The following is a 15,156-nucleotide window of genomic DNA, read 5'->3' on the forward strand; positions in this document are numbered from 1 at the left end:
AAATCAGCAGGGACACTAACTGCATCCCTCACCTCAAACATCCTGCAGGAGGAACATTGCACTCCCTTCCCTGCCATTCCTCTAACTTTCTACCAAGATCTGGCTAACAACTAAATTAAATTTTTTATAAAAAATAATAATATAATAAAATATGTTACTTACCTCAGACCTGGATTGTAGTTTTAGGGTAAGGGAGAATGAGAGTATAGAGGTCAGGAGCACAGATTTGACGTTGCAGGAGGGGGCCAGTGTTCAGGTAGGTGGTTTGAAGTGTGTCTACTTCAATGCCAGGAGTATACGAAACAAGGTAGGGGAACTGGCAGCATGGGTTGGTACCTGGGACTTCGATGTTGTGGCCATTTCGGAGACATGGATAGAGCAGGGACAGGAATGGATGTTGCAGGTTCCGGGGTTTAGGTGTTTTAGTAAGCTCAGAGAAGGAGGCAAAAGAGGGGGAGGTGTGGCGCTGCTAGTCAAGAGCAGTATTACGGTGGCGGAGAGGATGCTAGATGGGGACTCTTCTTCCGAGGTAGTATGGGCTGAAGTTAGAAACAGGAAAGGAGAGGTCACCCTGTTGGGAGTTTTTTATAGGCCTCCTAATAGTTCTAGGGATGTAGAGGAAAGGATGACGAAGATGATTCTGGATATGAGCGAAAGTAACAGGGTAGTTATTATGGGAGACTTTAACTTTCCAAATATTGACTGGAAAAGATATAGTTCGAGTACAATAGATGGGTCGTTTTTTGTACAGTGTGCGCAGGAGGGTTTCCTGAAACAATATGTTGACAGGCCAACAAGAGGCGAAGCCACGTTGGATTTGGTTTTGGGTAATGAACCAGGCCAGGTGTTGGATTTGGAGGTAGGAGAGCACTTTGGGGACAGTGACCACAATTCGGTGACGTTTACGTTAATGATGGAAAGGGATAAGTATACACCGCAGGGCAAGAGTTATAGCTGGGGGAAGGGCAATTATGATGCCATTAGATGTGACTTGGGGGGGGATAAGGTGGAGAAGTAGGCTGCAAGTGTTGGGCACACTGGATAAGTGGGGCTTGTTCAAGGATCAGCTACTGCGTGTTCTTGATAAGTATGTACCGGTCAGACAGGGAGGAAGGCGTCGAGCGAGGGAACCGTGGTTTACCAAGGAAGTGGAATCTCTTGTTAAGAGGGAGAAGGAGGCCTATGTGAAGATGAGGTGTGAAGTTTCGGTTGGGGCGATGGATAGTTACAAGGTAGCGAGGAAGGATCTAAAGAGAGAGCTAAGACGAGCAAGGAGGGGACATGAGAAGTATTTGGTAGGAAGGATCAAGGAAAACCCAAAAGCTTTCTATAGGTATGTCAGGAATAAGCGAATGACTAGGGAAAGAGTAGGACCAGTCAAGGACAGGGATGGGAAATTGTGTGTGGAGTCTGAAGAGATAGGCGAGATACTAAATGAATATTTTTCATCAGTATTCACTCAGGAAAAAGATAATGTTGTGGAGGAGAATGCTGAGTCCCAGGCTAATAGAATAGATGGCATTGAGGGACGTAGGGAAGAGGTGTTGGCAATTCTGGACAGGCTGAAAATAGATAAGTCCCCAGGACCGGATGGGATTTATCCTAGGATTCTCTGGGAGGCCAGGGAAGAGATTGCTGGACCTTTGGCTTTGATTTTTATGTCATCATTGGCTACAGGAATAGTGCCAGAGGACTGGAGGACAGCAAATGTGGTCCCTTTGTTCAAAAACGGGAGCAGAGACAACCCCGGCAACTATAGACCGGTGAGCCTCACGTCTGTCGTGGGTAAAGTCTTGGAGGGGATTATAAGAGACAAGATTTATAATCATCTAGATAGGAATAATATGATCAGGGATAGTCAGCATGGCTTTGTGAAGGGTAGGTCATGCCTCACAAACCTTATCGAGTTCTTTGAGAAGGTGACTGAACAGGTAGACGAGGGTAGAGCAGTTGATGTGGTGTATATGGATTTCAGCAAAGCGTTTGATAAGGTTCCCCACGGTAGGCTATTGCAAAAAATACGGAGGCTGGGGATTGAGGGTGATTTAGAGATGTGGATCAGAAATTGGCTAGCTGAAAGAAGACAGAGGGTGGTGGTTGATGGGAAATGTTCAGAATGGAGTACAGTCACAAGTGGAGTACCACAAGGATCTGTTCTGGGGCCGTTGCTGTTTGTCATTTTTATCAATGACCTAGAGGAAGGCGCAGAAGGGTGGGTGAGTAAATTTGCAGACGATACTAAAGTCGGTGGTGTTGTCGATAGTGTGGAAGGATGTAGCAGGTTACAGAGGGATATAGATAAGCTGCAGAGCTGGGCTGAGAGGTGGCAAATGGAGTTTAATGTAGAGAAGTGTGAGGTGATTCACTTTGGAAGGAATAACAGGAATGCGGAATATTTGGCTAATGGTAAAGTTCTTGAAAGTGTGGATGAGCAGAGGGATCTAGGTGTCCATGTACATAGATCCCTGAAAGTTGCCACCCAGGTTGATAGGGTTGTGAAGAAGGCCTATGGAGTGTTGGCCTTTATTGGTAGAGGGATTGAGTTCCGGAGTCGGGAGGTCATGTTGCAGCTGTACAGAACTCTGGTACGGCCGCATTTGGAGTATTGCGTACAGTTCTGGTCACCGCATTATAGGAAGGACGTGGAGGCTTTGGAGCGGGTGCAGAGGAGATTTACCAGGATGTTGCCTGGTATGGAGGGAAAATCTTATGAGGAAAGGCTGATGGACTTGAGGTTGTTTTTGTTGGAGAGAAGAAGGTTAAGAGGAGACTTAATAGAGGCATACAAAATGATCAGGGGGTTGGATAGGGTGGACAGTGAGAGCCTTCTCCCGCGGATGGATATGGCTGGCACGAGGGGACATAACTTTAAACTGAGGGGTAATAGATATAGGACAGAGGTCAGAGGTAGGTTCTTTACGCAAAGAGTAGTGAGGCCGTGGAATGCCCTACCTGCTACAGTAGTGAACTCGCCAACATTGAGGGCATTTAAAAGTTTATTGGATAAACATATGGATGATAATGGCATAGTGTAGGTTAGATGGCTTTTGTTTCGGTGCAACATCGTGGGCCGAAGGGCCTGTACTGCACTGTATTGTTCTATGTTCTAACACCAGGTTAAAGTCCAACAGGTTTGTTTGGAATCACTAGCTTTCGGAGTGCAGCTCCTTCATCAGGTGAGTGAAGAGTTGGGTTCCACAAACGCATATATAGACAAAGTCAATGATGCAAGATGATACTTTGAATGCGAGTCTTTGCAGGTAATTAAGTCTTTACAGGTCCAGACGGTGCAACTGGAGAGAGGGATAACCACAGGTTAAAGAGGTGTGAATTGTCTCAAGCCATTGTCTCAAGACTTTTTTTAAAATAATAATCTTTACTGTCACAAGTAGGCTTACATTAATACTGTAATGAAGTTACTGTGAAAAGACCCTAGTCGCTACAGAGGGAGAATTCAGAATATCCAAATTACCTAACAGCACATCTTTTGGGACTTGTGGGAGGGAATCGGAGCACCCGGAGAAAACCCACGCAGACATAGGGAGAACGTGCAGACTCCACACAGACAGTGACCCAAGCCAGGAATCGAACCTGGGACCTTAGAGCTGTGAGTATGTATCGCGTACCTGGTGGGTGGTGTTCACATGTGTAATGGTGGTACCCATGTCGATGATCTGGCACATCTTGCAAAGATTGCCATGGCAGGGTTGTGTGGTGTCGTGATCGCTGTTCTCCTGAAGGCTGGGTAGTTTGCTGCAAACAATGGTCTGTTTGAGGTTGTGTGGTTGTTTGAAAGCAAGTAGTGGGGGTGTGGGGATGGCTTTGACAAGATGTTCGTCTTCATCGATGAAATGATCAAGGCTGCGAAGAAGATGTTGTAGTGTCTCTGCTCCGGGAAGTACTGGACGACGACAGGTACTCTGTCGGTTGTGTCCAGTGTTTGCCTTCTGAGGTCAGTGCGGTTTTTTGCTGTGGCGCGTTGGAATTATCGATCGATGGATGAGTCAAGCGCCATATCCCGTTCTTACGAAGGCATCTTTCAGTGTCTGTAGATGTATGTTACGTTCCTCCTTGTCTGAGCAGATCCTGTGTATACGGAGGGCTTCTTTAATATGTTTAGGATGGAAAGCTGGAGAAGTGAAGCATCGTGAGGTTATCAGTGGGCTTGTGGTAAAGTGAAGTGTTGAGGTGACCGTCCTTGATGGAGATGCGGTGTCCAAGAATGCAAGCGGTTCTGGAGAGTAGTCCATGTTGAGTCTGATGGTAGGGTGATACTTATTGAAGTCATTGTGAAGTCATTTCAGTGATTCTTTGACGTAGGTCCTGGTTGTTGAGTTGTCGGTACGCTTCTTTGCAGTAGTCTGTTCTGTTCAGTGTGACGGTGGCCTCTCCTTTGTCTGCTGATTCAATGACAGTGTTGCGATTGGTATCAAGAGCGCGGATGCCATTGCATTTTGCTTGGGTGACGTTCGGGGCGATCTTGTGAATGCGACTGATGAATCTGGCATGAATCCTGACTGGTTGAGCATACATGTCAAGTCTAGAGCAGCGGCTTTCCAGGGGGGTCCAATTCGACTCTTTCCTCTTCGGTTGCCGCACCGCAGATCTCTCGGTCTGCTGTTCCGGTTCATTGGTTGTCTCATTGGGTTCACCGTCAGCCTCTTGGGGACTGTGGAAGAGCCTCATTCGCCTGATGAATTCCTCCGTGTCTGCCGCGAGACTGATGGGGTCCATTTTGGTGGTGGTGCAGAAATTGAGCCCTTTGCTGAAGACTTCGATTTTGCCTGCTTGAGGGGTGTAGTCCAGCAAGTTAACAATGGATTTCCCTGTGAAATCCTACCAACTGTCCTGGCTTGAGACAATTCACACCTCTTTAATCTGTCGACAAAATTATGAGGGGCATAGACGGAATGGATAGTCAGGCTTTTCCCCAGGGTAGAGGGGTCAATTACTAAGGGGCATAGGTTTAAGGTGCGAGGGGCAAGGTTTAGAGGAGATGTACGAGGCAAGTTATTTTACACAGAGGGTAGTGGGTGCCTGGAACTCGCTGCCGGAGGTGGTGGTGGAAACAGGGACGATAGTGACATTTAAGGGGCAACTTGACAAATACATGAATAGGATGGGAATAGAGGGATACGGACCCAGGAAGTGTAGAAGATTTTAGTTTAGACAGGCAGCATGGTCGGAACAGGCTTGGAGGGCCGAAGGGCCTGTTCCTGTGCTCTACTTTTCTTTGTTCTTTGTGATTGTCCCTCTCTCCAGTCGCACCGTCCGGACCTGTAAAGACTTAATTACCTGCAAAGACTCGCATTTAAAGTTTCATCTTGCATCATTGACATTGTCTATATATGTGTTTGTGGAACCCACTTCATTCACCTGATGAAGGAGCTGCGCTCCAAAAGATCGTGATTCGAAACAAACCTGTTGGACTTCAACCTGGTGTTGTAAGACTTCTTACTGAATGTAGAAGACTCAGAGGGAAGATGAAAAAGCAAATCCGAAAAAGCAAAGAGGGAGCATGAAAAGAAACTTGCAGCTGATATAAAAGGGAATCCAGAAATCTTAAATATGCATATAAATAATTCAATGGTAGTAAAGGTATTGTAAGGTCTATTAGGAACCAATAAGGTGATTCACATATGGAGGTGGGGGCATAGCTAAAGTGTTAAATTAATATTTTACATTCGTCTTCACCAAGGAAGGCGGCCATGGTAAAAGGAGGTAATTCAGACACGAGAAGGGATTAAAAATGGTAGTGGTATTTAACAGGCTATCTGTGCTTGGGGCAAGTCATGCAAAATGCTGTAGACATTGACATCGGTTGGGGGGGGGTTCTGTCTTACGTGTACATATTTTCTTTACATTTCAAGATCTAAACATTTAAAAATACATTAAATAAATCTATTTAATTGACTTGAAGTTAGCACAAAAAGCCGTCTAACCTGCTCTCCATTTGAAACACAAAGAACAAAGAACAAAGAAATGTACAGCACAGGAACAGGCCCTTCGGCCCTCCAAGCCCACGCCGACCATGCTGCCCGACTAAACTACAATCTTCTACACTTCCTGGGTCCGTATCCCTCCATTCCCATCCTATTCATGTATTTGTCAAGATGCCCCTTAAATGTCACTATCGTCCCTGCTTCCACCACCTCCTCCGGTAGCGAGTTCCAGGCACCCACTACCCTCTGCGTAAAAAAACTTGCCTCGTACATCTACTCTAAACCTTGCCCCTCTCACCTTAAACCTATGCCCCCTAGTAATTGACCCCTCTACCCTGGGGAAAAGCCTCTGACTATCCACTCTGTCTATGCCCCTCATAATTTTGTATACCTCTATCAGGTCTCCCCATAACCTCCTTCGTTCCAGTGAGAACAAACCGAGTTTATTCAACCGCTCCTGATAGCTAATGCCCTCCATACCAGGCAACATTCTGGTAAATCTCTTCTGCACCCTCTCTAAAGCCTCCACATCCTTCTGGTAGTGTGGCGGCCAGAATTGAACACTATACTCCAAGTGTGGCCTAACTAAGGTTCTATACAGCTGCAACATGACTTGCCAATTCTTATACTCAATGCCCCGGCCAATGAAGGCAAGCATGCCGTATGCCTTCTTGACTACCTTCTCCACCTGTGTTGCCCCTTTCAGCGACCTGAGGACCTGTACTCCTAGATCTCTTAGACTTTCAATACTCTTGAGGGTTCTACCATTCACTGTATATTCCCTACCTGCATTAGTCCTTCCAAAATGCATTACCTCACATTTGTCCGGATTAAACTCCATCTGCCATCTCTCCGCCCAAGTCTCCAGACAATCTAAATCCTGCTGTATCCTCCGACAGTCCTCATCGCTATCCGCAATTCCACCAACCTTTGTGTCGTCTGCAAACTTACTAATCAGACCAGTTACATTTTCCTCCAAATCATTGATATATACTACAAAGAGCAAAGGTCCCAGCACTGATCCCTGTGGAACACCACTGGTCACAGCCCTCCAATGAGAAAAGCATCCTTCCATTGCTACTCTCTGCCTTCTATGGCCTAGCCAGTTCTGTATCCACCTTGCCAGCTCACCCCTGATCCCGTGTGACTTCATCTTTTGTAATAGTATACCATGAGGGACATTGTCAAAGGCCTTACTGAAGTCCATATAGACAACATCCACTGCCCTGCCTGCATCAATCATCTTAGTGACCTCCTCGAAAAACTCTATCAAGTTAGTGAGACACGACCTCCCCTTCACAAAACCGTGCTGCTTCTCACTAATACGTCCATTTGCTTCCAAATGGGAGTAGATCCTGTCTCGAAGAATTCTCTCCAGTAATTTCCCTACCACTGAAGTAAGGCTCACCGGCCTGTAGTTCCCGGGATTATCCTTGCTACCCTTCTTAAACAGAGGAACAACATTGGCTATTCTCCAGTCCTCCGGGACATCCCCTGAAGACAGCGAGGATCCAAAGATTTCTGTCAAGGCCTCAGCAATTTCCTCTCCAGCCTCCTTCAGTATTCTGGGGGAGATCCCATCAGGCCCTGGGGACTTATCTACCTTAATATTTTTTAAGACACCCAACACCTCGTCTTTTTGGATCACAATGTGACCCAGGCTATCTACACCCCCTTCTCCAGACTCAACATCTACCAATTCCTTCTCTTTGGTGAATACCGATGCAAAGTATTCATTTAGTACCTCGCCCATTTCCTCTGGCTCCACACATAGATTCCCTTGCCTATCCTTCAGTGGGCCAACCCTTTCCCTGGCTACCCTCTTGCTTTTTATGTACGTGTAAAAAGCCTTGGGATTTTCCTTAACCCTATTTGCTAATGACTTTTCGTGACCCCTTCTAGCCCTCCTGACTCCTTGCTTAAGTTCCTTCCTACTTTCCTTATATTCCACGCAGGCTTCGTCTGTTCCCAGCCTTTTAGCCCTGACAAATGCCTCCTTTTTCTTTTTGACGAGGCCTACAATATCACTCGTCATCCAAGGTTCCCAAAAATTGCCGTATTTATCCTTCTTCCTCACAGGAACATGCCGGTCCTGTATTCCTTTCAACTGCCACTTGAAAGCCTCCCACATGTCAGATGTTGATTTGCCCTCAAACATCCGCCCCCAATCTATGTTCTTCAGTTCCCGCCTAATATGGTTATAATTAGCCTTCCCCCAATTTAGCACATTCATCCTAGGACCACTCTTATCCTTGTCCACCAGTACTTTAAAACTTACTGAATTGTGGTCACTGTTACCGAAATGCTCCCCTACTGAAACATCTACCACCTGGCCGGGCTCATTCCCAAATACCAGGTCCAGTACCGCCCCTTCCCTAGTTGGACTGTCTACATATTGTTTTAAGAAGCCCTCCTGGATGCTCCTTACAAACTCCGCCCCGTCTAAGCCCCTGGCACTAAATGAGTCCCAGTCAATATTGGGGAAGTTGACGTCTCCCATCACCACAACCCTGTTGTTTTTACTCTTTTCCAAAATTTGTCTACCTATCTGCTCTTCTATCTCCCACTGGCTGTTGGGAGGCCTGTAGTATAACCCCAACATTGTGACTGCACCCTTCTTATTCCTGATCTCTACCCATATAGCCTCACTGCCCTCTGAGGTGGTCCTCCCGCAGTACAGCTGTGATAGTCTCCCGAACCAGTAGCGCAACTCCGCCTCCCCTTTTACATCCCCCTCTATCCCGCCTGAAACATCTAAATCCTGGAACGTTTAGCTGCCAATCCTGCCCTTCCCTCAACCAGGTCTCTGTAATGGCAACAACATCATAGTTCCAAGTACTAATCCAAGCTCTAAGTTCATCTGCCTTACCCGTAATACTTCTTGCATTAAAACATATGCACTTCAGGCCACCAGACCCGCCGCGTTCAGCAACTTCTCCCTGTCTGCTCTGCCTCAGAGCCACACTGTCCCTATTCCCTAGTTCTCCCTCACTGCTCTCACCTTCTGACCTATTGCTCCCTTGCCCACCCCCCTGCCATACTAGTTTAAACCCTCCCGTGTGACACTAGCAAACCTCGCGGCCAGGATATTTATGCCTCTCCGGTTTAGATGCAACGCGTCCTTCTTATACAGGTCACACCTGCCCCGGAAGAGCTCCCAGTGGTCCAGATAATGGAAACCCTCCCTCCTACACCAGCTGTTTAGCCACGTGTTTAGCTGCTCTATCTTCCTATTTCTAGCCTCACTGGCACGTGGCACAGGGAGTAATCCCGAGATTACAACCCTCGAGGTCCTGTCTTTTAACAAATCAGCAAAATTATACAATAGTCAGGAGTGGAGTTGGGAAAGCAGTGCAGAACGCTCGGGTAATTCAGGTAATGTTCATTTGGGAAAGGTTTTACCTTATACTTATCTACGCAGTTGGTTCTTATCGATAGGAATACAGAGTAACAAACGTTTATTACAAAACACGATTGAAATTTAACACGACGATCAGCCTAGCCCTCAATTTGTTAAAAAAACATGAATACATCTCTAATAATCCCCAAATTAAGAAAATCTTACTCGTGACAGGCGTTGCATTGTTGGGTGTATCAGCTCTCAAATACTGTGTGGTCTGTGTGGAGGGTTGTGACAAGCCCTGAGAGCTTCCACTCTCACTCATACTGACAAGACAAAAGACAAAGCTCATTACATTACACTATAGCATTGTGTATACTGTATTTCCATTTGCAATTTTTATCATCTCATTCAAATTTTATATCATGGGTGGCACAGTGGTTAGAATTCCTGCCTCAGACTTCCGGGTGTGGCTATGCAGAGCTAGGTCGCATATGCGGCAGCTCCCGCTTGGAACGCACTTTTGGGCTCTTTTACAGGGCCCCCACGGCATTTGTTTGACATTTCCCGGTGTGGGAAGACGACTGCAGCATTCTTCTGACGGTGTCCCCCAGGAATGTTGTGTCTTTTGGCTGCCAGACCCGGCAGAAACAGTGAAGGATTTGGCTTGATCTGCAGCAATAGACAGAGGCCTCTTCCAGCATGCAGGCGGGGGAAGGGCAAGCTTAAAGCTGCAATCTGACTTGACTCTATCAAAGGTGAATTCTAGCAGCAGAGGGAACAACTGTGAAAGGGTCTACCAAGGCCATTGAAGAGGCGGGGACGAGGCTTCTGGTGGCGGTCATGGAGGAATAGGTCACGCATTCGGCAGCTCCCGTCTGGAACCGACTCTCAGACCATTTTCAGGAGTTTCCATAGACTTTTTGGGGCAGACTGGTGAAGCAAACACTGCCAACTTCTATGAAACGGACCAGAAGTGTAACGGCCAAAGGAGCGGCACTGGAGCAACGGGAGAAGCGAGGGAAAGAAAACAAAATGGCGGCGGCCAGGGACTAAGGGGAGCTGCAGGAGTTCATCAAGCGCTGCTTCGAGGAGCAGCGCGAGGAGATGCGCAAAGAGATGTTGGCGCTTATGCTTTTGGCAATTGAAGGACTCAGGATCACACAGAAGGCCCACGAAGCTAAGATCCAGGAGGTACAGAAAAGAGTCAGTCAGAACGAGGATGAGCTCGTGGGCCTGGCGGTGAGAGTGGAGCAGAACGAAGCGCTACACAAGAGGTGGGCGGGAAGACTCGAAGACCTGGAGAACAGGTCGAGGAGAAAGAATCTGCGAATCCTGGGTCTCCCTGAGGGAGTGGAGGGGGCTGATGCCGGGGCATATGCGAGCACGATGCTCGAGACGATGATGGGCACGAAGGCCCCTTCGAGGCCGCTGGAGTTGGACGGGGCACATCGGGTGCTGGCGAAGAAGCCCCAGGCAAATGAGCCGCCAAGGGCGATGGTGGTGAGGTTCCACCGGTTCACGGACAGAGAGTGGGTCCTGAGATGGGCCAAGAAGGAACGGAGCAGTAAGTGGGACAATGCAGAGATCCGAATATACCCGGACTCGAGCACGGAGGTTGCAAAGCGGAGAGCTGGTTTCAACCGGGCCAAAGCGGCGTTGTACCGGAAAAAAGTGAAATTCGGAATGCTGCAGCCAGCGCGACTGTGGGTCACATACAAGGGCCAACACTATTACTTTGAAACGCCTGGGGAGGCGTGGACCTTTGTACAAGCCGAAAAGTTGGACTCCAACTGAGGGTTTGTGAGGGTGGGGGGATGTTTTGGGGTTTGATGTGTGATGGTTATTGTATATAGGGGGTCAATTACGCGCAGGAAATGTTACATGGGCTGGGGGAGAGAGACAGGAGCTGCGCAAGAGGGGGCGGAGCGGGCTTTGGAAAGCACGGGGTTTTTTCCCGCGCGCGGGAAGAAAGGCGGGAAGGGGAACGAAGGAATGCATATGGATTGGGAGACTCCCACGCGGGGAGGTCAATGGGACGGCGGGGTCAGCAGGCGTCAGCTGACTTACGGGAGTGACATGGGGGGGGGAGCAGAAAAGCTAGACAGGGGTCTAGCGGGGGGGGGGGGGGGGGGGGGGGGGGGTTGCTGCTGCACTGGCCGAAAGGGAATGGGACACAGAAGAGGTGGTCAGGACGGGGGTCCCCCCTCTGGGGGACTGGAGGGTGAGGGAGGCGTGGACACAGGACTGGCCCAGAAAAGGAGATGGCTAGTCGGCGGGGCGTGGGGGGTGAGAGCCCCTCCAATCCGGCTGATAACGTGGAATGTGAGGGGCCTGAATGGGCCGGTGAAGAGGGCTCGAGTGTTCGCGCACTTAAAAGGGACTGAAGGCGGACGTGGCCATGCTCCAAGAGACACACCTGAAGGTGGCGGACCAGGTCAGGTTAAGAAAGGGATGGGTAGGACAGGTATTCCACTCGCGACTGGACGCGAAGAATAGAGGGGTGGCAATATTGGTGGGAAAGCGGGTGTCATTTGAGGCCAAGACTATTGTAGCGGACAATGGAGGGCGATATGTAATGGTGAGCGGTAGGCTGCAAGGGACGTGGGTGGTGTCGGTAAACGTATACGCCCCGAACTGGGATGATGCAGGGTTCATGAAGCGCATGTTGGGGCGCATACCAGACCTGGAAATAGGAGGCCTGATAATGGGAGGGGACTTCCATAGTGTTGGATCCAGCACTGGACCGCTCCAAATCAAGGACTGGAAAGAGGCCGGCGGCGGCCAAGGTACTTTGGGGGTTTATGGATCAGATGGGTGGGGGGGGGGGGGGGGGGGGGGGGGGGGAAGTGGACCCATGGCGGTTTGCAAGGCCGCAGGCCAGGGAATTTTCTTTCTTCTCCCATGTACACAAAGCCTACTCCCGGATAGATTTCTTTGTTCTGGGTAGGGCGCTCATCCCGAGGGTGGAGGGGACGGAGGATTCGGCTATAGCCGTTTCGGACCATGCCCCGCACTGGGTGGAACTGGAGCTGGGAGAGGTGAGGGACCAACGCCCGTTGTGGCGGCTGGATGTGGGACTGCTGGCGGACGAGGTGGTGTGTGGGAAGGTGAGGGGGTGTATCGAAAGGTACTTGGAGGCCAACGACAACGGGGAGGTTCGGGTGGGGGTGGTATGGGAGGCGTTGAAGGCGGTGATCAGGGGAGAGCTAATTTCCATTAGGGCTCATAGGGAGAGGACAGAGGGTATGGAAAGGGAGAGGTTAGTGGGGGAGATTTTGAGAGTGGACAGGAGATACGCAGAGGCCCCGGAGGAAAGATTACTTGGGAAAAGACGACGGCTCCAGACGGAGTTTGACCTGTTGACCACAGGGAAGGCGGAGGCACAGTGGAGGAAAGCGCAGGGGCGACCTACGAGTATGGGGAAAAGGCTAGTCGGATGCTGGCACACCAGCTCCGTAAGAGGATGGCAGCGAGGGAAATAGGGGGAGTCAAAGATGGAAGGGGAGCCACGGTTCGGAGTGCGACGAAAATAAACGAGGTATTCAAGGCCTTTTATTAAGAGCTGTACAGATCCTAGCCCCCAGCGGGGGAAGAGGGGATGAGACGATTCCTAGATCAGCTGAGATTCCCGAGGGTGGAGGAGCAAGAGGTGGCTGGTTTGGGGGCACCAATTGGGTTGGAGGAGCTGAGCAAGGGTTTGGGGAGCATGCAGGCGGGGAAGGCCCCGGGACCGGACGGATTCCCGGTGGAGTTCTACAGGAAGTACGCAGACCTGTTGGCCCCGCTACTGGTGAGGACCTTTAATGAGGCAAGAGAGGAGGGGACCCTGCCCCCGACAATGTCAGAAGCGACAATTTCTTTGATCCTAAAGCGGGACAAGGACCCACTGCAATGTGGATCGTACAGGCCGATCTCGCTCCTCAATGTGGATGCAAAGTTGCTGGCAAAAGTGCTGGCCACGAGGATCGAGGACTGTGTCCCGGGGGTAATCCACGAGGACCAGACGGGATTTGTAAAGGGCAGGCAACTAAACACCAATGTGCGGCGGCTCTTAAACGTGATAATGATGCCGTCGGAGGAGGGAGAGGCGGAGATAGTGGCAGCTATGGACGCGGAGAAGGCCTTTGACCGAGTAGAGTGGGAGTACCTCTGGGAGGTGCTGCGTAGGTTTGGGTTCGGTGTAGGGTTTATCAATTGGGTCAAGCTCCTTTACAGAGCCCCGATGGCGAGTGTAGTGACGAACCGGCGGAGGTCGGAGTACTTTCGACTGTACCGAGGGACGAGGCAGGGGTGCCCCCTGACCCCCTGTTGTTCGCATTGGCGATCGAACCATTGGCCATGTCATTGAGGGAGTCTAATAAATGGAGGGGGGTGGTCCGAGGGGGAGAAGAGCATCGGGTGTCGCTATATGCGGATGACCTGTTGCTGTACGTGACGGATCCAATGGAGGGGGATGGTGGAGGTCATGCAGACTCTAAGGGAGTTTGGGGAGTTTTCGGGCTATAAGCTCAATGTAGGGAAGAGTGAGCTCTTTGTATTACAGGCGGGGGACCAAGAAAGAGGGATAGGGGACCTACCGCTGAGGAGGGCGGAGGGGAGCTTTCGGTATCTGGGGATCCAGATAGCCAGGAGTTGGGGGACCCTACATAAACTGAATCTGACGAGGTTGGTGGAGCAAATGGACATGTTACCGCTCTCGCTGGCGAGTAGAGTGCAGTCGGTCAAAATGGTGGTCCTTCAAGGTTTCTGTTTGTGTTTCAGTGCCTTCCCATCGTGATCACGAAGGCCTTTTTTAAGAGAGTAGGCGGGAGTATTATGGAGTTTGTGTGGGCGAATAAGACCCCGAGAGTAAGGAGAGGGTTCCTGGAACACAGTAGGGACCGAGGAGGGTTGGCGCTGCCAAATCTGGGGAGCTACTACTGGGCAGCAAATGTGGCGATGATCCGCAAGTGGGTTATGGAGGGAGAGGGGGCGGCATGGAAGAGGATGGAGATGGCGTCCTGTAAAGGAACGAGCTTGGGGGCGTCGGTGACGGCACCGCTGCCGCTCTCGTCGACAAAGTATACCACGAGCCCGGTGGTGGCGGCAACGCTAAGGATCTGGGGCCAGTGGAGACGGCACCGGGGTGCAATGGGAGCATCGGTGTGGTCCCCCATCAGGGGTAACCACCGGTTTGTCCCGGGGAAGATGGACGGGGGGTTCCAGAGCTGGCATCAGGCGGGGATTGGAAGAACGGGGGACCTGTTCATCGACGGGACGTTTGCGAGCCGAGGGGCACTGGAGGAGAAGTTCGAGTTACCCCCAGGAAATGCCTTTAGATATATGCAGGTGAGGACTTTTGTGAGGCGACAGGTGAGGGAATTCCCGTTGCTCCCGGCACAAGAAGTTCAAGATAGGGTGATCTCGGGTGTATGGGTCAGGGAGGGCAAGGTGTCGGAAATACACCGGGAGTTGAAAGAGGGGGAAGCGCTGGTAGAAGAGTTGAAGGGTAAATGGGAGGAGGAGCTGGGGGAGGAGATAGAGGAAGGTCTGTGGGCTGATGCCCTAGGTAGGGTTAATTCCTCCTCCTCATGTGCCAGGTTCAGCCTGATACAATTTAAGGTGGTCCACAGAGCGCACTTGACGGGGGCGAGGTTGAGTAGGTTCTTTGGGGTAGAGGACAGATGTGGAAGGTGCTCAGGGAGCCCGGCGAACCATGTCCATATGTTTTGGTCATGCCCGGCACTGGAGGGGTTCTGGAGAGGAGTGGCGGGAGCAATATCTCAGGTGGTGAAAGTCCGGGTCAAGCCAAGCTGGGGGCTAGCAATATTTGGAGTAGTGGACAAACCGGGAGTGCAGGAGGCGAAAGAGGCCGGCATTCTGGCCTTTGCG

At 50.3% G+C, this 15,156-nt stretch overlaps 1 protein-coding gene across 1 annotated transcript in view; it reads right to left on the reverse strand.

Annotated features, from left to right (window-relative positions):
• LOC140390089 (tyrosine-protein kinase RYK-like) overlaps positions 1 to 15,156 on the reverse strand; it is a 352,210-nt gene that overhangs the window by 310,362 nt on the left and 26,692 nt on the right. Inside the window, exon 4 of the mRNA XM_072474993.1 lies at positions 9,508 to 9,608. Coding sequence (XP_072331094.1) covers positions 9,508 to 9,608 — 101 coding nt within the window. The remainder of the gene's footprint in view (positions 1 to 9,507; positions 9,609 to 15,156) is intronic.

The sequence above is a fragment of the Scyliorhinus torazame genome, chromosome 14 (genome assembly GCF_047496885.1).
Source record: "Scyliorhinus torazame isolate Kashiwa2021f chromosome 14, sScyTor2.1, whole genome shotgun sequence".
NCBI classification, from domain to species: Eukaryota; Metazoa; Chordata; class Chondrichthyes; order Carcharhiniformes; family Scyliorhinidae; genus Scyliorhinus; species Scyliorhinus torazame.